The sequence below is a fragment of the Poecilia latipinna genome, unplaced genomic scaffold (assembly GCF_001443285.1).
Source record: "Poecilia latipinna isolate Pla-1442-1.1 unplaced genomic scaffold, P_latipinna-1.0 Scaffold36, whole genome shotgun sequence".
In the NCBI taxonomy this organism is placed as follows: Eukaryota; Metazoa; Chordata; class Actinopteri; order Cyprinodontiformes; family Poeciliidae; genus Poecilia; species Poecilia latipinna.
Window position 1 is genome coordinate 35,864 of NW_015112652.1, and position 21,786 is coordinate 57,649.

General features: G+C 37.7%; 2 protein-coding genes across 2 annotated transcripts; both read right to left on the minus strand.

Annotated features, from left to right (window-relative positions):
• Positions 1–1,155: 1,155 nt before the first annotated feature.
• pm20d1.2 (peptidase M20 domain containing 1, tandem duplicate 2) lies at positions 1,156–5,948 on the minus strand. Its single transcript, XM_015043338.1, has 13 exons — positions 5,439–5,948; positions 5,243–5,329; positions 3,732–3,967; positions 3,540–3,626; positions 3,318–3,451; positions 2,887–3,006; positions 2,690–2,765; positions 2,560–2,621; positions 2,404–2,482; positions 2,254–2,325; positions 2,007–2,172; positions 1,822–1,921; positions 1,156–1,597 (listed from the first exon to the last, which is right to left on the minus strand). Exons 1-13 carry the CDS (start codon positions 5,788–5,790, stop codon positions 1,468–1,470), a joined length of 1,701 nt encoding a protein of 566 aa, XP_014898824.1. The 5' UTR covers positions 5,791–5,948; the 3' UTR covers positions 1,156–1,467.
• Positions 5,949–6,463: 515 nt separating this feature from the next.
• Positions 6,464–16,604, minus strand: LOC106954098 (lamina-associated polypeptide 2, isoforms beta/delta/epsilon/gamma). Its single transcript, XM_074527702.1, is given in 12 exon segments — positions 6,464–7,385; positions 7,564–7,628; positions 8,410–8,429; positions 8,432–8,483; positions 8,621–8,689; positions 8,829–8,915; positions 9,067–9,222; positions 9,337–9,402; positions 9,566–9,624; positions 9,724–9,870; positions 9,982–10,087; positions 12,387–16,604. Coding segments are annotated over 12 exon segments (1,302 nt in total). The 5' UTR covers positions 12,579–16,604; the 3' UTR covers positions 6,464–7,102.
• Between the last annotated feature and the right edge of the window lie 5,182 nt (positions 16,605–21,786).

Sequence of the window (21,786 nt, forward strand, 5' to 3'; positions counted from 1 at the left end):
GACACAAACTTCAGCAACTAAGATGGGTGAGATTGCATACAACTGTTACCCAGTCAAAACTTTGAGAGAGCACAACTGTTCAAGCCAACCAATATCAAAGGGTCCTGTAGAGTTTACCAAAAGACATGTAGGAGCCGCCATGCTGGGGTGGAAGAAAAACAAACAATGTCAACCTCTGTTAGTACAAAGACTTATAGGGCTGTAAATGTTTAAGTCATGAAGACAGTATTGTTATATTAAGGTTGGTTTGAACTTTGACTGTTTTTAAAGTGCCCGACTTGATTTTCTTAGTCTGTGTGAAAGAAGTTTCAAGGACCCAGTCCTGGAAGGACTGTGCAATACTTTAACCTAATTAATATTCAATGTTCTAGTACTGACAGGCATTCATTTGGGTTGATAAACTGGTTCTTAAGATTGGAAGAGGTTTCATTTGTTCCTTTACATACTTATACAAGAGGTTACATAAATGTTAGGTCCCATCTTCTTTTCATTATCTTCTCAAGGTTTAAGCTAAGGTGTAATTTTTTTTTTTCAATTATAGATTTGACTAAATACATACAGTATGTTTTAAATCACCTTTTCGGACAGATCTAGATCACCATCTTATTACTATATTTTGATTTTAGGTGGATAACATTATAATCGTAACATAATCTTAAATAAAAAATAACCAAGCTCTACAAGCTTACAGATTTTAGCAGAAAACATTAACAGTGACACATGTATTGCACCATGTTCTAAAAGTTGTTTTTTTAAATCTGCAAATAGAGCATGGAGTTTGCCCAAATGTGCAGCAACTCCCAATGGACTCCCATGAGGTCAAAGGTCTTCCACAAAACATTATCTGGATGTTGCAACAGTTTAACGTCCTAAACTTGAAAATAAAACTTTCCTGAGTCATCTGTTATCAATATGTCTGTTTGCACAAGTCTGTTCTACTTTCAAGGCACAAATTGCCACCAGAAAACCCATTCCAACAGGTTTTTATTTTTAAGCAGTCTATAAACAACAATATAAATGCAACTAAAGACAATGATTGCTGTAACTGAACAGAGCAACGCCAACAACAAATTAATAACTTTTTCAGTTTGTGGGGGAACAGTAGCACTTTGCAGTAAATTAAAAGAGAAAGAATTATGCAAAAGACAATACATATTTAGCTGCAATTTATTTTATTAAACATTGATGAATTTCAGTCGTTACATGAAAAAAAAAACATTAAAACAGATCTGTTGATAACTGTCATCTCAGTGCATACCGCAAAAATTAAATTATAACACTGTTAACAGCAGCTCATGAAATAATTCTTAGAGTGAACTGAATCTTTTTTTTTTAGATTAAGGCGGCAATCTACCAAATAATCCCCATCTTATCCTCCCTGATTATTTCACAGCAACAAGGTCATCTGCATTCTTAACATTCGCTATCAAACTGCTCTGCCTTTCCAACACCAATGAATATTTTTCCTTAGAGTTCGTGAATAGAGGCGTGCAGCTCAGGAAGCTTTTGAATGTCACAATTTTGAAAAAGATTAAAATAAAACACGACAAGCTCCTCATAGTTCTTTTTGGAAATCCTTTCATTTATACCATGGAACCTGAAAAATAAGCACAATTTCAAAAAAACATGCTTGTTAATTACAGGATCTCGTTACTGGATTCATTCTGTATTCTTTCGTGTAGGTAAATTCAAAAAGATGTGGAAAATTTCACTGGGTTACAATTTAAACTATAAACACACATTAATATAATGTTTTTAGGGCATCACAAGAGAAAATGAAACAGGGTTCCTTTTATTCTGAGTGTTTTTTTAGGTTCTTACCTTTGAGCATCGCCTGGTTTGAACCAGACTGGAGCAAAGCGATAAATATCATTACTGAGGTCTTTGAAATGCCGACTGTCTGTGTTCCCAATGCAAATACCTGCACATTTAAAATAACTTAATAATCAAATGTTTTCTAGAAAAACACAGGTTTTACTACTAAACTACACTTTATCTGTGCATACCTGGAGCAACTGTAAGTGTGGGGAACATGTCCAACACTGTTTTCTTTATGATCTGAAACCCGAACGACCGTTCATCAGACGAGCTGACGGGAAGTGGGTCAAAGCCATCAATAAGTTCTATTTTCACTCGCTGGTCCCCCACAGTGGCGTGGATAAAGTCCAGGACCTGGACAAGACAGAACGCAGCTCGTTCAACTCAAAAGGTTACAGTTATTCCAAGAACGAGGAATAAAGTTTCTGTTCTCGCCTCTTGCAGTGTTTGTGCAGAGTGGATTCGCAGATTTACATAAGCTTCAGCAAGGGAAGGAATGATGTTCACCTGAAGAAACATAGGTTATACTGACTTTATATTAAAAAAAATCTGAATTACTCACGGTTTAGAAACCAATTTTTATACCTTGACTCCTGCGTTGAACATGGTCACTGCTGTGGTTGTCCTTACAAGAGCATTAGTGTCTGGCTTTCCTTCTAACACTCTGCAATAAAAAGCACACAAACAGTTTATTTCAGGTGAAGAACAATGTGATATGACTGAAACATGTGATGTGATTACCTGCCAAGGAGCGGCGAGAAGAGCCATAAGTTTGACATTATGAACTTAAGAGGAAGCCCAAACTGAAGAAAAACAGACGGTTTGTAGGAATATGTAAAATATCTTTTGTTAGCACTGTGACTCCTATTACCTTGTGGGCCAGATGTTCAAAGGTTTCCCGTTCAGGACCATGACCAAATAACCTGGGCAGGGGATTTTCTTCAAGTCTGCAGATGTCATACAACAAAAATGTGCAAAATGCTCAACTCGATTAGAATTTGATGCAGTGACACATCTAAAATAGTTCTCACAGCAAAAAGAAAAAAGCTGAAGAATTAAACCTCGCACCTTTTAACTGCTGCAGCCAAGATCCCAATGCTGGACTCCCTGGGAGGCATCGATGAGTGGCCAGGCGCCATAGTCACACTAAGCTTCACATTGGCTGAGCCTTTTTCACTAACCCCAATTCTGTTAAAATGATACAATGATGGAGAGACGTTTTTGGTCATTACCGTCTGTAATTTTGAGTTCCTAAAGATGCATTTGAACGATTCTTTTTGTCAGGATGGAGGAAAAAAAAGCTCAAACTGCAAATAACTTGGGTGCATATGCTTCAATTATTAATTTTCTGAGTGAACACAGTGATCGATCAATCAACTATTTTCTTTCTTAAGAATTTCTTTTTTTTTTTTTTACCATATACTCCTCTGAAACATTTTCCTTAAAAAAATGCTTCAACCATAACTATCGTGCTCAAACTGAGTGTGGGAAATTCTCACAGAGCTGCAGGTCCATCAAGTCCACTGATGACTCCGTCAAGTATAGCCAGGCCTTCATCAAGGACAAACGACAACTTCACGCCACGTTCCTTCATCACACGGACAATGTTCTTCGCTCCATGGAAACCCCTGATCTAAAAATGACAAACTTAAGAGCTCAGTGGAAGATTTCAAAAGGCAAAAAAGTGAAGCGCATTAGCGAGTAATGGGTAGTGAAAATACTTCTTCATCATGACCCAATCCGATGTAAAACCCCCTGCGTGGAGTGTAGCCTCTAATCAGCAAGTATTCCAGTGCTTGAAGTATTCCCTATAGGGAAAAATGGAAAATAATGAATTTAGCCTGGCCTGCAGAAGTACGTTAATGATGCAGTTTCAGAATATCCTCGCAGTACATCATTACATGTTCGCCTACCATTACAGCACACTTATCATCTATGGTCCCTCTGCCATAGATGAAGTCGTCTATCTCTTTGGCAGAAAAGGGAGGGGCCTCCCAGCCATCTGACTCTTTGGCAGGTACTACATCAATGTGGGCCAGCAGCAGGTACGGTACCGAGTCAGGCTGAGATCCCTGCACCCGAAACAGGTGGCTGTAATTAGCCACCAGCTCATGATGAACCACGCTTGAAGAGAAAACTGTGGGGAAGGCTGGAAAAAGAAAGATGAGGACACTCTCAACAGGGGAAGCTTTTAGAGTCTGAGATAATGATGTTATTGATGTAAATGCTTTGCTAGACACCATTTTAAAGGGTTTAATATTTAAATTATTATTAAAGACAAAATTGATTACAGACGCTCACTAATTTTATTTAAACGAAACTAAAATATTACACAATTGCATCTGAAACTAAATTGAAAAACATATTTAATTTATTTCAGTCATTAAGGTTAAAAAGTGAAACTCTACACACAGAGTGATCCATTACAAGATTTTATTCTTGTTAATTTTAATCAAATGAAAATCCAAATTTGTTTCTCAGAAGAAGAGAATCCTATGTAAGATCAGTAATCAGAGAGCTCAGGGTCTCCTTTTGCCTGGATTTTTCTATCAGTGCAACGGTGGATGGTGCTGAAAAGGCCCAAGTTAGGTTATGAGTAGCTTTCAGTCTGTCTGCATTGTTGGATTTGGTGTCTCGTCTTTCCCTTGACAATAACCAGTATAGTTAAGGTCAGGCATATTTGCTGGATAATCAAGCGCAGTGATATCACGGTCATTAAAGGAGGCATTCCTACTTTTAGGAAGTGAAAGCAGGTGCCAAGTCCGACTGGAAACTAAAATCAGCAACTCCAAAAAGCCTGGCAGAGGGAAGCATGAAAAGCTAGCCAATAATTTCCCAGTTGACAGCTGATTTGATAAAAACAGTGGACCCAGAGCAGCAGATGATAAAAATCTCAAAATAATCCCTGAACCTTTCGCTATCAATCTTTTTCCTTCCACTCAACCTTCGATTCAAATTCTTGGATCCAGCGCCCAGAACAGCCATCTTTTCACATCAAAAACTTTTTGGTAGCTTCCTCATGGATGATATTTTTGTTTTAGCAATCTGGTTTAATTAATAAATGCCTTCTCGGTAATATATATAAATGTCAGCCTGTGTGTTATCTGCCTTTAGTACAAGAATGTCCACTAACTTAGATTAAAAAATCAACATTAATTTGAGAATCTCTAAGCAAAGTGGGTTTAACTAATGAGCTCATTAGCAAGCACTGACAGTTAGCTCCTGCTAGCAGCGAACGCAACATAAACAGGTTAGCAGGATGTAAGCGCAACGGTTAAAAAGTTAGTTAGCAACAATTTCCCAACGTGTAAGGCGCATAAATGACTACACGTTTAAAAACAGAGGTCAAATAAATAAAGAGTTGGCACCTAGTTGTTTTATAGGGAATCGGGGAACGCGTATCCCATATTATTTATTATTGTACCTTTACGGAGGAAAGCGTCAAACTGCCGCAGCGCTGTGGCGTTGCTCTCCGTCTCAGAGAATGACACGGTGGGGATTCTCAGTGCCTCTGTTTGAATGAAAAACAAACACGCTGACTGCTAAAGGATGTAGCAACATGCTCCCATATATTTCTGTGGACTGGGTTAGTCTCCAAGCTAAAGCAGGACTTAAATTACCTTTGAAATTGCCTAGAAGCTCCTCTCTGTGACGCTGGTCAATCACCAGTGAAATGTTTTTCGACTTTTCCCAGTGTGCGAGTTGAAGTCCGACATTTACGTCCAGAGACAGAGTCCTGATGGTCGCTGCAGTGAATAACACTAACGTTGTAATTAGCAAACTACTAACGATGACCTTAAAAAATTTCCATATTTTGATCTTTGTTTCCTTCATTGCCATGTGTCTGTAGTTGACAGGCAGCAGAAGTTGCAAAACTGAAATCCAAACAGAAAAACCATGCAGACCAATGTTTGTAGAAGTGCCATCTGCTGGCCAAAGTTGGAACTCGGTAAGCTGCATTTTCAATCCCATTTTGACTGATATGGTAAAAGCAAATTATGTTATAAAACAGCATAAAAACAGTCTGGAAGCAACTGATGGATGTCCAAAAGGATTTGTGATTTGTTGGAGGGAATGAGGAAGCTCCTTCTATGATGACTGAAATGTGAAATATTGAAGTTGAACAGCTTTGAGAATTTACATTTTAATCAGGGAAATGAAACCAGTCATTGAAAAAAGTAAAATACATGGATGCACGGGGATACAAATTCAATGCACATTTAGGTTTTCATTTGGAAAAAAATCATGTCTTTCTAAACAGCTATTGCTTTCATAATGAACAATTAGATATTACATAATCAAAAAACACTCAAACTGTACTTTGAGGAAAGCTATAATACAAGACCTTCACCGTTACCTTTAACCTTTTTAGATCTGTACTTCAGAGAACTAAAAGCCTAAGAAACTCAGACAAGTATTTATGTCATACAAGAGTTAGGAAATTACCCAAACTCTCTGTAGACTACGAGTTTTCTTTTTAAGTACACTTTTCCCCCTCATGTTCTTAGTAGGGTTTAGTGTTGAGATTCTTTTAGTTCATTTAATTGAACTTAACTTTCAGAATATAAACATCTCAGTAGGTATATTCCATATATTCAATAAGCATAGCAAAACACTATGAAGCAAAAAAAGAATCACAAAGGAATGTAGTGAAATGCATATACTTTAATTTTCAAACAGGTATAAATAGGTGCTTCATTGTATTTATAAATAAGTATTACAGAAATTAAACGAGGTATACACAGATTGTGGACAAAAGGAAAAAAAAAAGATGGGTGACAGGAAAAGTTTGGCATCCACATTTCCTGTTGGTCCACTGTTGCCCTCGTAACCTCTTCAACTATACATTTACAGAATAAAATTCTTCAGAAACTTATCCTGCAAAGGTGAATTTATGTAAAATATTTAATGCTTTGGGTTTTCATGTGATAAAAAATAACTTTTTCCCTCCAAGTCAATTTCTTAAAAATGTAAAAATATGAAGCAAAATACATTTTATTGATCAAATATAAAAACATACAAGTGATACAATACAAATTCAAGAATCTAAATTAGCAATACACATTACAATTTTAAGTTAGGAATAGATTTTCCCTTCTTCTAAATAAGTGTCTCTCAGTGGCCAACACAGTGATAAGAGCATTTTAATATTAAAGTCAAGCAAAACATTCAGAAATGTTAAACTGGGCTGGCGGATTCTTAACTAATAACAATGGCCAAGTCTTGGCCATTAAATCAGCAAGCTCACACCTTTACGTCAAACATAGATTGGTGAATAAAACCGTTAAAGCTCTCCACATGCTGCATCCCGCGTCTCATCTTCACCATCTGGGCACTGGTTTAGACTCTCCAGCAAGTCTACCACACCGTTAGTGTCCTCAACATTAACAAATATCAAGAAAAGGATGCACACCACAGCGAAGAAGACCAAAACCTGGATGTAGACGGGCACAAGACGTCTCTGCACCTCTCGTCTCTCTAAGGTTGTGGGACTGAGTGGAGTGTCGGGGTATGCATACTGGATGGGCCGCTGAGCTGCACCCTTGATGGGTCTCCGAGGAGAGGCACTGAAGTATAACGGCAAGTTAATTAGTAAACCATCCAAACAAAAAAAAAAAAAAAAAACTTGTCTCACTCTGCACAAACATCTCAACAGTTAACACAAATTGATACATTTAGTGTTCACTCAAATGTCATGAACAGCTGTGAAGACTGATTTTAGCGTTATGATGTTGTGACACTTACTAGATCCCTGTAGGTGATGTCTTTGTGTCTGGAAGAAGGTCCTTTAAAATATCTCTCCCTGGATCCTGAGAACAGTGGAAATGAAAGCAAAGAAACTATCAGTTATATCAGAACTAGACCAATTCGTTCTGTGCAGCAGAGTAGCCAATCCACCAGAAGTGAAGAAAAGAAGAAAAGCACAGTGGGGTGAGTAAACAGAAGGAAATCACAGTAGTAAGGGTCACTGTGTGATCCTTGATTCACGCAAATAACTGAGGGGTGGGAAAATGACTGCGTGGACAGAAACCTTAAATGGCAGTAGTTGTACTCAGGTCCTCAATTTTAATACTTTTTGGAGTAAAAATCCTGCAATAATAAAGCACTTAGACCAATGCAGTTTTCCTGCAAAGTGCAAAGTCTGCCTCTGAGGGAGGCTGAAAAGAAATTACTACTCACTTTTCAGATCTTTATGAGTACATTTTGAATACAATCCATTTACTTCTGTAACATGAGACATAATTTTGTCTTTAGGACTTGTGTTTTGTTTTGTTTTTTAAACCAAGCACCAAAAAATGGCTTTCAGTAAATAAAGTTGTTTTCTAAATGCTAAAGCTATGTGTGATTTCATATTGTCCCATTTAAATGGCTGCATCTTTAGTTCTCAAATAAAAATAGGCAACATTACTTCCATTTCTAACTAACCTGCCAACCTGAAAAGTATTCAAACTTAAACTCAAACCTGGTTTTAAAGCAGTCTGATTAAAGTGAATAATCTGAACAGCAGGTTGCATTTCAGACAGAAAATTTGAAACGCAAAACATCAGTGATATGATTGATAATTGAATTAAACCAAAAGGTTGTATATGCCTTGATTTCCTTTACACAAGTGGAGTATCTGCCTGGTCCACCATTATGTCCTTGCCTTCAGCATCATTGTCCAGCTACAGAGGAGGAGATGCAGGACCATGACTCGCTAGACCTTTCTATTCTCAATTTCCTTCCACCGCAAGTGCACTTCTCAAAACCCTTCAGTCGGCACCAAGTTAAAGTGTGACTGAACAACCTGAGCACTACTAACCCTGCTGGAGCGGGACCAATGCTCCGGCTTACTGTAGGAGCAAGCAGAGGGTGCGCTCCAAGTCTCCATCTGGATTTTTTTTTTTGTCGTCATCGTTTTTAGGTTTATTAGTTTGCGGTGGGAGTGTGCATTGAGAAAATACAGAGACAAACATTTTAATTTTTAAGGATGTAAAATGTGAATCCATAAGGCTTGAAGTACAACTTTCCTTTTCAACCATCTGAGTGATGCTGAAAGCCTGTGAGGGAAATGATGAGCAACTACTGGACACCACTGACGGAGATCCAGAGGGAACCTGTAAGGCTTAATGTGAGCACGTTACAAGCAACCACTATGCATCAACATGCTACTTCAAACTCAATGCCGTGGAGCAGTAAATGAAAATATCACACTTTTGCAAGCCTAAGAAAGAAATGCAAAGAATGTACAAACAGAGACCAGCCTACCCCTGATCTTAATCCTGAGTGTTGAGCTACAGAGGATACTTTCCTAATTCCTGCAGGAACCTGTGAGCGGTGTGGTCGAGTTCGCTCTGATGATTTTAATGCATTCTTTGAATTCCTCTTGGAACTACGTTCATTGTTTCTAGGAGGACAAGGACGCTAAGACGAAGCAAAACAAAAAATAATAATAATAATAGTAAAACCTTCACCATTACTCAACACTGGGTTTTGACAGAATATTGTACCAAAGATGTGAAAATCTGCAGGAATTACCAGTCGTGATGATAAGAAAAAACACTGTGGATAAGAAAAGTCACCCTTCTGAGCTGGCACATTTTTCTGCAAAGAAACATTTATTCATAACATGCACTCAAATCACAAAATGAAACACATTTTGGATACTTTGACCTTATGAATACACTGTTTCATGTATTGGCAAAGACTGAGAAAAGTCAACATATTGAACAGCAGATGGATACAAGAACTCCAAATCGTTTCTCACCTCGTCGCTCTGTTGTTGGTTCGGCTCCAATGCTTCAGCCTTTTTTTCCTGCGCTCCCACTGAACCGGCGCAAGAAAAAAGAAACAACACAAAGGAATAATTAACGTGTGAAATGAACCATAAATGTCTGGATTAAAACACCGCAGTTTTAGTCCTACCCAGTTCTTTCTCCTCGTTTTCTTCACTCACATCTTCCTCATCGCTGTCAGAGTAGAGCACAGCATTCTCTGCCTCATTCGATTCCCCCTCTTCAGCAGACTGAAGCAGTTTCCTGAGCTTGTTCTCATACACTGCCCTGGTGGAGGCTGACATTCAGGAACATGCATTTTATTCTTAGGAGAAAACTAACACCGCAATTTTGTCCAATTTTTTTTCTTTGAAAATAAGGGAAAAGATATTCTCAAAAGCAATCCTACCTAAAATGGGCCCAGCTTTAACTCCATATTTGAATAACAAAGCCTTGAGATCGTTATCCGTCAATGCACTCGGGTCAAGCTCCTCTGCGCTTTCTGGATCCCCTCCCTTTGCAAGACAACAAAAATGAATGATGTTTAAGAATGAATAACTGCTGAAACACAGAACATGGGATACAAGTAACTATAACAGGAAGATCATTTGGTAAATTGTAAAAGGCTTGTACTCGTATAGCGCTTTATCAAGTCCAACAAACCCCAAAACATTAACACAACAGTCAGTCACTCGCACTCTGATGGTGGTCAGCTGCTGGACAGGAGCCGCAGCTGCCCTGGGGCACACCGACAGAGGCAACGGAGGCATTTCTGCTTTAAGATTACTTGGTGCGACATTTCTTTTTAAATAATGCAATAAAAGTATTTAATAGCTCTAAAATATCTCATGTAGTAAATGATAAACATGTCACAATTTTCTCATAGCTGTGATCATCTCTCTTGCTTTTGCACGTTCTCTTCCTGCCCTCTGAACATTGCATCAGCGTTTTTAGAAATTACCTTTTGGTGGCTTATTGTCCTTGTTGAAGGCATCAATGACAGTATCACCAGTCACTGTTTAGGCCATAACAAAACATTTCTGTATTTAAAATCCTTTGTTTTTATACAATATTCCAATTTGCTAAGGAGCTACATTTATTTGACTTTAATTATCAAAATTAGCAAAATTAAAAAAAAAAAAAAAACTACTGTGTGTAATGAATCTACAAGCAATAAAATAAGATCTCAAAGCACAAAATTCTAGGTAAAACAATACATTAACACATATACAAATAGAAAATAAAGTGACAATATAGAAAGAATTAAATTTAATGAAACACCAAACAAAAAAGCACAAAATAAAGATGCCAAGCTACTGAGAAGACATGAATCTTAAGACGTGGCTTTGAAGTCTGTAATATTAGAGCTGTTGTTGGATAACTGCAAATTATTCCACAATATTGGAGCAGCAACTGCAACAGCACAATTAGCATATAGATGAAGTTTGATTTAAAAGGTCCAGTGGATAAAACAAGGTCAAACTTTTGTGAACCTTCAAAAATCAGCAACAAGGTCCTTCAATTTTTGCAGGAGTGCAATCTTATCTGCACTCATCTGCTGTGAAAGCAGAACCAGTGATTTAAAAAAAATAAATAAATAAATTGCTGAAAACAACATCTCTCTGTGTGTGTTCTGGGGCCCCCATAGCTAATTGGGTTCCATAAAAAGAAAAGTATTACAGACAACACACAGCACCCTGTACATAACACAGCAATCCAACAACAAAGTGTCTGGTCAGAGACCAACAGACCAGGTGCAACTGAAGGAGATTCTTCCTGCCCAAAGCTGTAACCATCTACAGTTAAAGTCAAATTTATTTACACCCCTGGGAAATTTGCATGTTAAATTATTTTCATTCTCCCAATAAGATTGTTTCCGTTTGAAAAGGAGACAAGAATCTCTCAACATTATGAAACAAAGTGAAAGGATTGTATATTGAAAACCCTTATTAATATACGGCCTTTACTGGCATATTAGAGCAACCACATCCTTTCATAAATGTTGGCAAGTACTGTACTGGCACAGTTTGTTTTTTGTTTTTTTGACTATATATATCCATCCCAGAGATACTTGCTTTTCTATCAGGCAGGGGATCTCCTAAAAGTTACTACTTCCTGTCTGATGAAACACAGCAAAAGGATAGTTTGTGGTATGGTGTCACAATAGCACCAGTTATCTTTTTCTTTAAAGAGTTCCCATGATTATAGCAAAAATATCTACATTTTGTTACTTTTGCATAACTGCCAGCTCTTCATCTATCTGAAGTCGGGTATTCCAGTGAAAATAAAATTTACCCAAATGTGCCGCTTCAAAAAAACAACAAAAAAAAAAAACAAATAAACTCCTAAATCAAGGTAAACAGAACAGAAGCTATTGACCGTAAAGCTAAAGCAGATTCTAAACCCTCCTGAAAATTACCGCGGTTCCATATGTGATTGCTACTTGAGAATATAGAGCAATAGTTTTCTTTCTTCAAGCAACCTATAGAGAAGCTTTTGTTGTTGGCTAAAGTAACTGAAAGTGGCAGGTGTGGATGTCAGTGGAGGCATGGGCTAAGCACAGAAGCACATGTAAATCTATACTATAGCTTCACAGCTGGTGAACTCAGTGGGAAAGGGACTTTTAGACCTGGCTTGTCCCAGAGCCCCTCCCTCAGCAAACTTATTTATTAGTCTAATAGTTTGTCATTTCGGGGTTACCATGTGGCGTTAAGCTAGAAAAAGCCACTTCTTTTGTTGGTCTGTTTTCCGTTTTGTGCATCATGCCGCTTTCAAAAAGACAAAAAAAAAAAAGCTATAAATTGATAGACTCACTGCCACACCGTCCTCCTGATCGTCGTCATCACTGGAGAAATTCGCAGCATTTGTCTGGTCGACGTGTCTCAGGTGCAGCGCCACATAAGCCTCCTTCTTGCTCCCTGCAGGTGGCAGCTCCACGTTGTGAGCAACTAAATCTGACTTCAGGCGAGATTTAGAGAGATGAGCAGGGTCCTCGACAAATGACATTTCACGGGAGCAGCGACGGGAATAAAAGCTAATTGTAAAAAGTCTGAAGCTGTTGGTGCACCGGGCAGAGCTGCTCTGAGGAAACCCGCTGCCTGGTGTGAGAGCCCGATTCGCGGTCTGGATTGGGAACAGCTGCGGGTGGAGACTTGATTGACAGCAAAGAAGCTAGCTTTAACCACGCAGACCTAGCCAAAGGTACTTATGGGTACTTTTGAATTTAGTGGTTCAATAATGCAACAAAAAAAGGCTAAAAGGATAGATAGAGCTATTCCAATTTTGAAAGGTGGGTGCAGCTTATTTATTTGTTTGTTAAATTTAATGTAGCTAATAAAAATTAACTTAATTAAACTGTTTTTTTTTTCTGAAGCCAGACTTCCAGCTTTCCAAGTTAGAGCCTAAGCTAAAATCAAAATCCAATATGGCGGCTGCTTCCAGAAAACATAGTCTATGCTGGAGAAATGAACTTTTCATATCCATCATTTGCAAACATGTTTTTACCAAGAAAAGCATTTCATCTGACTACTACTGCTTATTGTGATTAGGAAAGTTACGTAGTAGCACTAAAATATTACTTTATGACTTCATCAGAAACAGGAAATCTCAAGAACAATGATAAATTTAAGCTTTAAAACTGTAGGACCGACATTTCATTTGGCCTAACGGAGCATGTGGGCCCACCAATATTAAACATTTTCACACGGTGGAGAATAGTCACAAACTGTGGTGTAAGCCTGATCTGCATTGTTTTCTGATTATACTCAAACATTTTTTGCACTGTAAAACACTAAATGGGATTTGTAAATCAATACATTGATACTTAGGAAGGTGTTTTTATTAATACATAAAGTTCTGCAGTTCTTGAGGGAATTCAGTGGGTGTTTTTTTGTTTGCTTTATTTATTTATTTTTTATCCAGATCGCTTTATCTCTTTGCATAAGTTTTTTTTTTTGTTTGTTTGTTGTTTTTTTCACTTCAACATATTTAAAATGTGTGGAAGCTATTGAACCTGCACTACAGGTTCCTTTTACTGAATAACTGGTCAGTCACTGATGGAGGACACAGTCAAGGACACAGCAAAACTGAGAGGTCAGGGGGCTTTTATAATTGCAATGCCCAAATTACATGGTTGACATGGTTTTTAAAGATGGTTAGGTTAAATATGGTTATATCCATTGGCCTTTGTAATAGTTAATCTTATTTTGATTTCTTTTTTTTCATATCTATGTTAAGTTTTATTGCTGATATGTTTACCTCATATCATTCTAATTTTTAGGTATTTCAATTTATTTTTGCTTTAATTTTCATCTTTATTCAATAATTCATTCTTAATATTTGGCATTTTTGTTCAGTGTGGTCTGATTTTAAAGTGCTTTATAGATGAATGTATCTTCGCTTGCAAAGAACTTATCCAAACAACAACATATCAGCCCAGATTATTAGATAACAGTAAACCTTAAGACATTTATTTAACTCGTCCTTCTACCTTTTTGTTTTTAGTTAGTAACAACCATAAGTAATAGAGCAACTCAAAAAAACACTTTTGAAACCAGTTCACATATTTTTCCTTTATGAAGTGAGAAAATGAAGAGATCCAAGATCCAAGAATGAAAAAGCAGAGAAAGCTCCCGGTTGAACAGAACAGAAATGCTGTGTTAATGATTTGGTTGGTGTGTAGAGCTCTATACATCCCATGAATGCTGCAGTTGAGTTATATTTCAGGAGATGAATTATAACATTGACAATCTGGGTTTGGTTTATTAACTGATGGAAACTCCACTGCCATTGAGATTGATTTTGTCTTGAAATATAACAAAGATCTTCAAATAGCATAATCAAATTTTTGATGTTCCACACAGACAAAATCAGACATCTACAATTTTAAAAGACATGCTTCGTAGTGGAGCTGCAAATTGAAATTCGTCTAACTCACAAATCAAAATACCTTGAGCTTCCAGGTTTGACCAAGGTCTTGTTTGCTGATGTGTACTGATGCATTTTTGCCAAAGTTGTGTCCTGGTATAAGTCACAAAGAAAGTGTGGCCTGTCCTATTTTACCCCATGGAAACAGATGAAAAACAAACAAACAATTTATTCAAAACTGTCTGGAAAGCAGCAAACGTATTGTGAAAATCAGCAATCAAGATGCAGTGTGTTTCTTAGAGGTCACTACCAGCCAGACGCTTGTCCACATGAAATCTGCAAAACTAGCATGAAGGTAGTGATTGAAATGGAAATAAACCAAAGTGGGGCTCATGTTGCTGCTAAATCCAAATAAACAGATACAATCAAAGTAAAAGCTCTTCCTAGCAGCCATCTTATTTTATAAGAACTGTCCCTCTGTTATAGAAATTAGTAGCTTTTACAATGAATAGACTGAAAAAAAACATATACTGAATATATAATATACTCAAGGGACTCTCTTGTGTTTTCGCAATGTCAACTACACAAAAGATTGTTTGGGTGATATTTAATACACATGTCTGTTTTAAATGCTACTTTGATATTTCTATGTGAAGATTTACACCAGGAAGTTGAAGGCTACTGATGAAATACACCTTTAATTAAAGATTTGAGACGTTTGTTTTGATATTTTGAATCTTATTTTAGAAAAGTTGCATCACATTTATTTAGAGTGCTGTTTTCTGGAGAGGTTGGACCACTGCTAACTATCCAGTATTGACCAAAATAGCAATCGATCAATCTGTTATAAATGTACACCACAATGTTTTAAAATGTAATCAGTCCCTTTACTCATCAAGCCAATAGATGCCACATCAAGATGATGCTTTATTTTTATTTAACCTTTATTTCACAGAGAAAATCCCATTGAGATTAAAAACTACTTTTGCAACAGAATCCTGGCATTACATTTAACATTATATCTGGAAATTGCGCTGCATCATAAAGTAGCTGTAAAGTACAGATAATTCTTGCATTACACGATGAGATGAGATAAAACTATAGCAAGGAGATCTTTTCCCACTTACTGTGATTCAGTGTTGCATTTAATTATGGCAATCTTTATTAAGGTTGAATAAATCAGTGCATTTTTCTATTGCTCTTTATGACAATGATAATAATGTAGTATGTTTTAGTTTAGTATCTGGGAGTTCAGCCTAATTTAGATCCATTTTCAAACAAGCTGATCACAGGATGAAATTAAGCTTCGACAACTGGGAGGTTAACAATCTGTTTTCAGAATCAATATTCCTTTAGGCTGATACTCTACAATGCATACCAAAAAAAAATCCTTACACACCTATTTAATATGAATTAAATTAGCAATAGTGCTGTTGCAAAACCTTGAACTCTTTCTTCACCTGAACCCTGCAGGCAGTATGAATGTATTCATTGAATAATATATGCTAGTTTGTCTTTTGGTGTCAGTTTCTTGCATGTTTTAGTGTGAAACAAATGACCCCATAATAAAACATTATTCTGGCACTAAAATTACTATCTTTACACACAAAAAATAATTTCATTGAAATTCTGCACTTAGTTGCAGTCGAAACATTCTCATCAGAAAACATTATTGATCAACGGTTGGCCGGTTTCATTGCTTTTGGCAAGCCTTTTAAAAAAAATCTGTTGATATGGATTTTAGGCCTCTGGGATGATGTGAACAAAATATACACAGTGTATTGATATTTTCTGGCTTTAAGGGAACAAATCAGTCCTGAGCGCATTTTCTTATTGGTTTGAATACGAGTCAAATCAAGTTTACTTGTGTAGCACGTTTCTGAGACAAGGCAGTTCAAACGTGCTTTACATGAAGAAAACATAACACATACATACCTGTAATGTGATATTACATTACAGAATAGAGAGCAGTAATAAACAGTTGCAATCCAGACCAGAATTAATCTATTTTCCAGTTATTATTAATCCAAGGCAGCTCTAAGCAAGTAGGTGTTTCGCCTTGATTCACAGGAACTCTGTGTTTCAGCTGTTTTGCAGTTTTCTGGGAGTTCGTTCCAGATTAAACTACTATAAAAATTGATTTCTGCTTCTCCATGTTTGATTCTGGTTCTGGGGATGCAGAGTACTTGAACCTGAAGACCTGAGTGGTCTATAAGGTTGATACAACAACAACAACAGGTCTTTAATTTGTGTTGGTGCTAAGCCGTTCAGTGACTTCTAAACTAACGAAGGTATTTTAAAGTCTATTTTTTTGAGCTACAGGGAGGCAGTGGAAGAACTTTAGACCTGGGGTGATGTGCTCCATTTTCCTAGTTTTAATGAAAATGTGAGCAGCAGTATTCTGGATCTGCTGCAGGTTTTTGATTAACATTTTATGCAGACCTGTAACGACACTGCTGCTTGGTAGTAGAGATATTTATGTTTCGATGTGCTTACAGAAGAATGAGATCACCGTTAAACCTTTCTATTTGCCTTTTTTTTATTGTTTCTCAATCAACCCTCCAGCTGTGGCAGCTCATGTTCTGTTACTCCCTATCCTGAGTCTTGCAGAAGTTTTCACAACTCTTGAAAGTTTTCCTGGAAATTTTCTAGTAATTGCAATCAAAACATGAACGATACATTTTAATCGGAATTTAGTGTGATAGACCAACACAAGTGCAATGAGTGGAATAAGTGGGTTTCAGTTTCTTTTACAAATAAAAATCTATGCACTGAGACAGGTTAAGTATACAGTTGTATAGAAGTTTAAAGCAGTGTTTAATTTTAAAAAATGCACTCCTGAATCAGTACGGCACAACTGCAAACTTATCAAGATGTGGTCAACCACCTAAACTGACAGGCCTGGACTGCAAAACATTAATCAGAGAAGGCCATGGTAACTCTGTGGAGGTCCACACATATAAGAAATTTAGGTTTTGGCTTTGCCACCACACTGTGTGGTGGAAAAATAACACTGCGCCTCCTGAATACACATCCCCACAGCCAAACATGGTGGAGGCAGCTGCTGTGAGGATGCTTTAATTCAGCAGGGACTGCTGAGCTGTTTTGAGTTGACAAAGAAGATCAACAGAAATTCTGGAGAAACTGGCTGCAAAAGGCTGAAATTCACCATCCAGGAGGAAATTACCCTAAACACATAAAAAGAGCCGCTGCGAAATAGTTTAGATCAAATCATATATGTTAGGATCCCTCAAAGTCCAGACAAAATCTTATTGTGAATTTGTGGCAAAGCCTGAAAATTGATGTTCATTTATGATTTCTATTTACTCCGAATGAGATTAAATTGTTTTGCAAAAAAAAAAAAAAAAGACCAAAAATTCAGGCTACTGTGCAAATCGAGTAAAGACATAAGATTAAAAGACCACACTTTCCAGATTGTTAAAACAAATATAAATTTTAAACAAATTTATATTTATTCTTCCCATGTCACTTGTACACTACTTAGTGGTGATAGATCACACACAAGCCCCAGAAAATACCTCGATATTGTTGTTTGCTAAAACATTCAAGAGGTATGAATACTTTATAAAGCACTCTATGTAATTTTGTCAATAGTTTTAGAGACTAGCTCTTGTATCATCAGCAGCAGCAGCATGTGGTATCATTATATTCTGAGCATAATGATGCAATGCAAACTTTAATTAATTCTAGGTGGAACTAGATGTGTGTCATTTCCTGAGGCAGTGGTGTGGAAACGGTCTAATTTGGCCACAATGGACGACAAGGTAATCAACAGGGCAGACTGAAAAAGTCAAGAAATTCCATTTTAAAACGCTAAATGGCAAGAATGTCTCGCAGTCACTACATGAAATACATCTTTGAGAAGCAATTACTTTCAGGGAAATCTGAATCAGTTATTCATTCTGTACGTTTTATTTTCTGGTTAAAAGAAAATACCACAAAACCCAATCAATCATAAAGGAGACCAAATCATGGATATACCTAAATATGCAAACTTAGAATTAGTTTAATCTACCATTCACTGATAATGGAGATTCACATTAAAGGTAATTTTAAAACAAATTAAATCCCAAAAGAGCTCCTCAGTTGACGGTCCACTGTGCATCCAATGGCTTTAAACCCTACATGATATTTCAAAAAGAACTCACATAGGAATAGAAAGCCATAAGTCGCATGTGTGGTTCGATACTGAAGTTGATAATACAAAAAACTGTGCACTCAGATGCAGTTAGAATATTCATGCATTTCAGACCGAACTTGTAAACAATGAGGAGAAGCAGGAGAAAAAAAATACACAGCATTCAGCATTTGGAATCACATCCGCATGAATAATTAACCAAAGAAACTGGAAGTATTCATCTGAAGCCCAGGGGAGCAAACTGAAACTGTCTTGTGAGCCTATAAACAGTAAAGATTGTATTTTTCACAAAAACAATCTCACATAAATTGACCTTTTTTTTCTCCTTCTCTGACTGAATCTCAAAGCAACCTCCCTAAAGCTGTGCAGCACCTAACAGGGGGGTTGTGGAATATTTTTTTTTGATTAAAAATATAGTTTTTAACCTGCTTCTGCAGGGAGAAAGTGGAGTGCAAATCAAGAGGTTTTGTTTCAAAACACATTACATAAACTCTTTTCTTTATATATTCTGCACAACTTCCTCACGAACAAAGAGAAAGGAGTGCGTAACCCTGAACGACGGTTTAACTGCACAGCATAAAAGGCTCATCAGTTTTTAAGAATGCCCCAAAATATATTCAGACACAAAAATAATGTTTTAGTGCAGCTCAAAGTTTTGCCACTTAAGAAAGAATAATCATTCTACTGAATAGGACAGATGAATTCTCAGGAATATTGACTAATATGCACTTTTTGGATTGTGTGCTTTACAGTTCAAATCCTTTTCATTTGCATTTACTCTACTCTTTCTACATATTTCACTTAAGAGGCATTTACACTGATTTCCAGCACTGCCAATGGTTCAGGCACTTGTGTTAGCAGAGACTCAGTACTCAAGCTGTGCAGGCCAACTCTGCGCACCCAGATGTCTGCTCAGAAAACAGAAGCCTTTATAAAAACATGAAAAAATCCTCCCGGACCGAGAGGAAACGGGCTAGCATGGAGGACAGAGGAGGCATTTGTTGACATTGTATCAAGTGCAAAGCCGAGGTATGTGAGGCTTAGCGAGGCCAGGTATTTGTTAGTCAGTGTTTCTTGGGCTTTTGCTGTCTCCAACTCAAACAACAAAAGCTCCATTGAGAGCCTCCTTTTTTTTTTCTTCCCCTCTGAACAAGCACACAAAGCTTCCTAAACTATACGCCGTAACTGTCCACTTCTGAGAGAACCACTTCTTTTTTTCTTTTTTTTTTTTGCACCTGTTTCACTTTTCCTTTGCAAAAGACACACATATTCATAACAGATACACTTTTTCTCTGAATATAATCATCAAAATTTAAATAGTTTGAGATGTCAACCTTTACAAACTGCTGCCGATTACTGTTCCCACTCCAAGATGTCAAAGCATGCTCAGGATATTCTTGTTCACATCCGTTCAGGGGAAAGAATTTAGTCAATCAGCCCACTCTGGGTTCAAAGGAGACCACTGCCACTGAGCTGCAGGGTTCCTCTCTTCATGCATGTCTCAGCATAAATTAGTAAAGCCCCCTCTGTCAGACTCTGTCCAGACGAGAAGGTGAATCTCAGCCACAGGCAGGATTAGTATTAATCCCTAAACATCGTACATGTCTCCCCTTTGCTTGGAGCCATTCAGAAATCATCAGAGACCAGATGGGTTTTTTTTTTTTTTATTAATATTATTTCATGTTCTCTAAAGATTATGGATGGCAGGTGTTATTTGTTATTTGTTATTTGTCTATTTGCAAAAAAAAAAAAAAACCTAAAAGCACTATTTTTATTATCACTGTCAACGTAGCAATTGCCTAACACTCAATCATTACGAATTAAAACATGTTATCTGATATGTGCTGACCCGCTAAAAGCACCTCCAACTGCCTGACAGCACAAATAAAATCCCATTATATACTATATACAACACATGAGAGTCAAACAGCATCACTGAGGCTGCCTCGCTATCAGGATAGAAAATAAGAAACAGCTTAAAGAGCAGCTATAAACCCCACTTCCAAAACTAACAGTGACTCGCATTTGATCCCGGACAGATTCTGCTGCAAATCTGACGCTTACCTCCTCTTCCTCCTCTCTCACGTCCCTCGCCGGACCTACTGTGGCATCCCCTCAGCCTGATACTGTATGGAAAGACAATGGATAGGTGGGGGGGAGGAGTTACTATGTGAGCAGGAGACGGAGTAAAAGCAGAATGAAAACTGGGGGAGAGAGAGGAGAGAGAGAGAGAAGAGAGAGAGGGCTAACAGACCTTCAAAACGCACATCTGACTGAACGCAACATGAATTGCAATTCTACTCTCCCCCCCCCTCCCTCCCTCCCTCCTTCAGAGGTAGGGTCAGGGAGAACGACAGCCAGAAAATCCATCCTCACGTGGGAAATGTGAGGGAAAACAACAGACTGTGAAGAAAAAAAAATGGGTTCTGGTTTTAAACAAGTCGCTTCTTTCTTTGGTTTTCCTTTGAATGAGTTCTTAAGATTCCAAGTTGGCAAAGAGCACATGGGTCCTGGATGGAGGGGGATAAAAGAGGGGCAGAGTTAGGGAGGGGGGGGGTTTCCATTGTGCATGTTCCCTTCCTTTCAGACTTTGCACTCAAGTTGATCTTTGCAGCCAGTTACTAAATATTTCAGTCGTTGTTGTTCGGTTTAAAGCAGAAGTTTACATTTTTGTCAGACTGCTGATTTTTTCGCTCGGTCGCCTGACTGTTATTTTGCAGTTTTAATTTAAAAGGAAAACCCTGAAAACATCTTTTTGTCTTGAGTTTCTTGGTCTTTGTTCTGCTGTTTTTTTGTCCTCCTTACAGTCAGCTACTAGTTTTGCCTGATGAATCTGAGCTGAAGACAGCAGGTGCTGTTGAACTCTCTCGGAGCCAAATTCACTCACTGCGCCCCCCCTCCCCGGTCATTCATTCTCTCCAATACACCCGCCTATCCCTGTCTGTGTTTTGTGTAAGGCAGGGGGGTGTAGTGGGGAGGGAAAGCCACTTTTATGAGAAACATGAGACCCACTTAGAGAAAAGAAACACTTTACTTCAGGTTTTAATGAGCGATGCCACCTTGGTCTTGTTAGAACGCCTGATGATTAAGGAAACCGTGAAAAGCATTAATGTCTGTCACTTTTTTTGCTGCTAGAACTGCAATAAAAAGCCTTTTTTTCACCACCTTTTCTTCATTGCACCCCCCCCA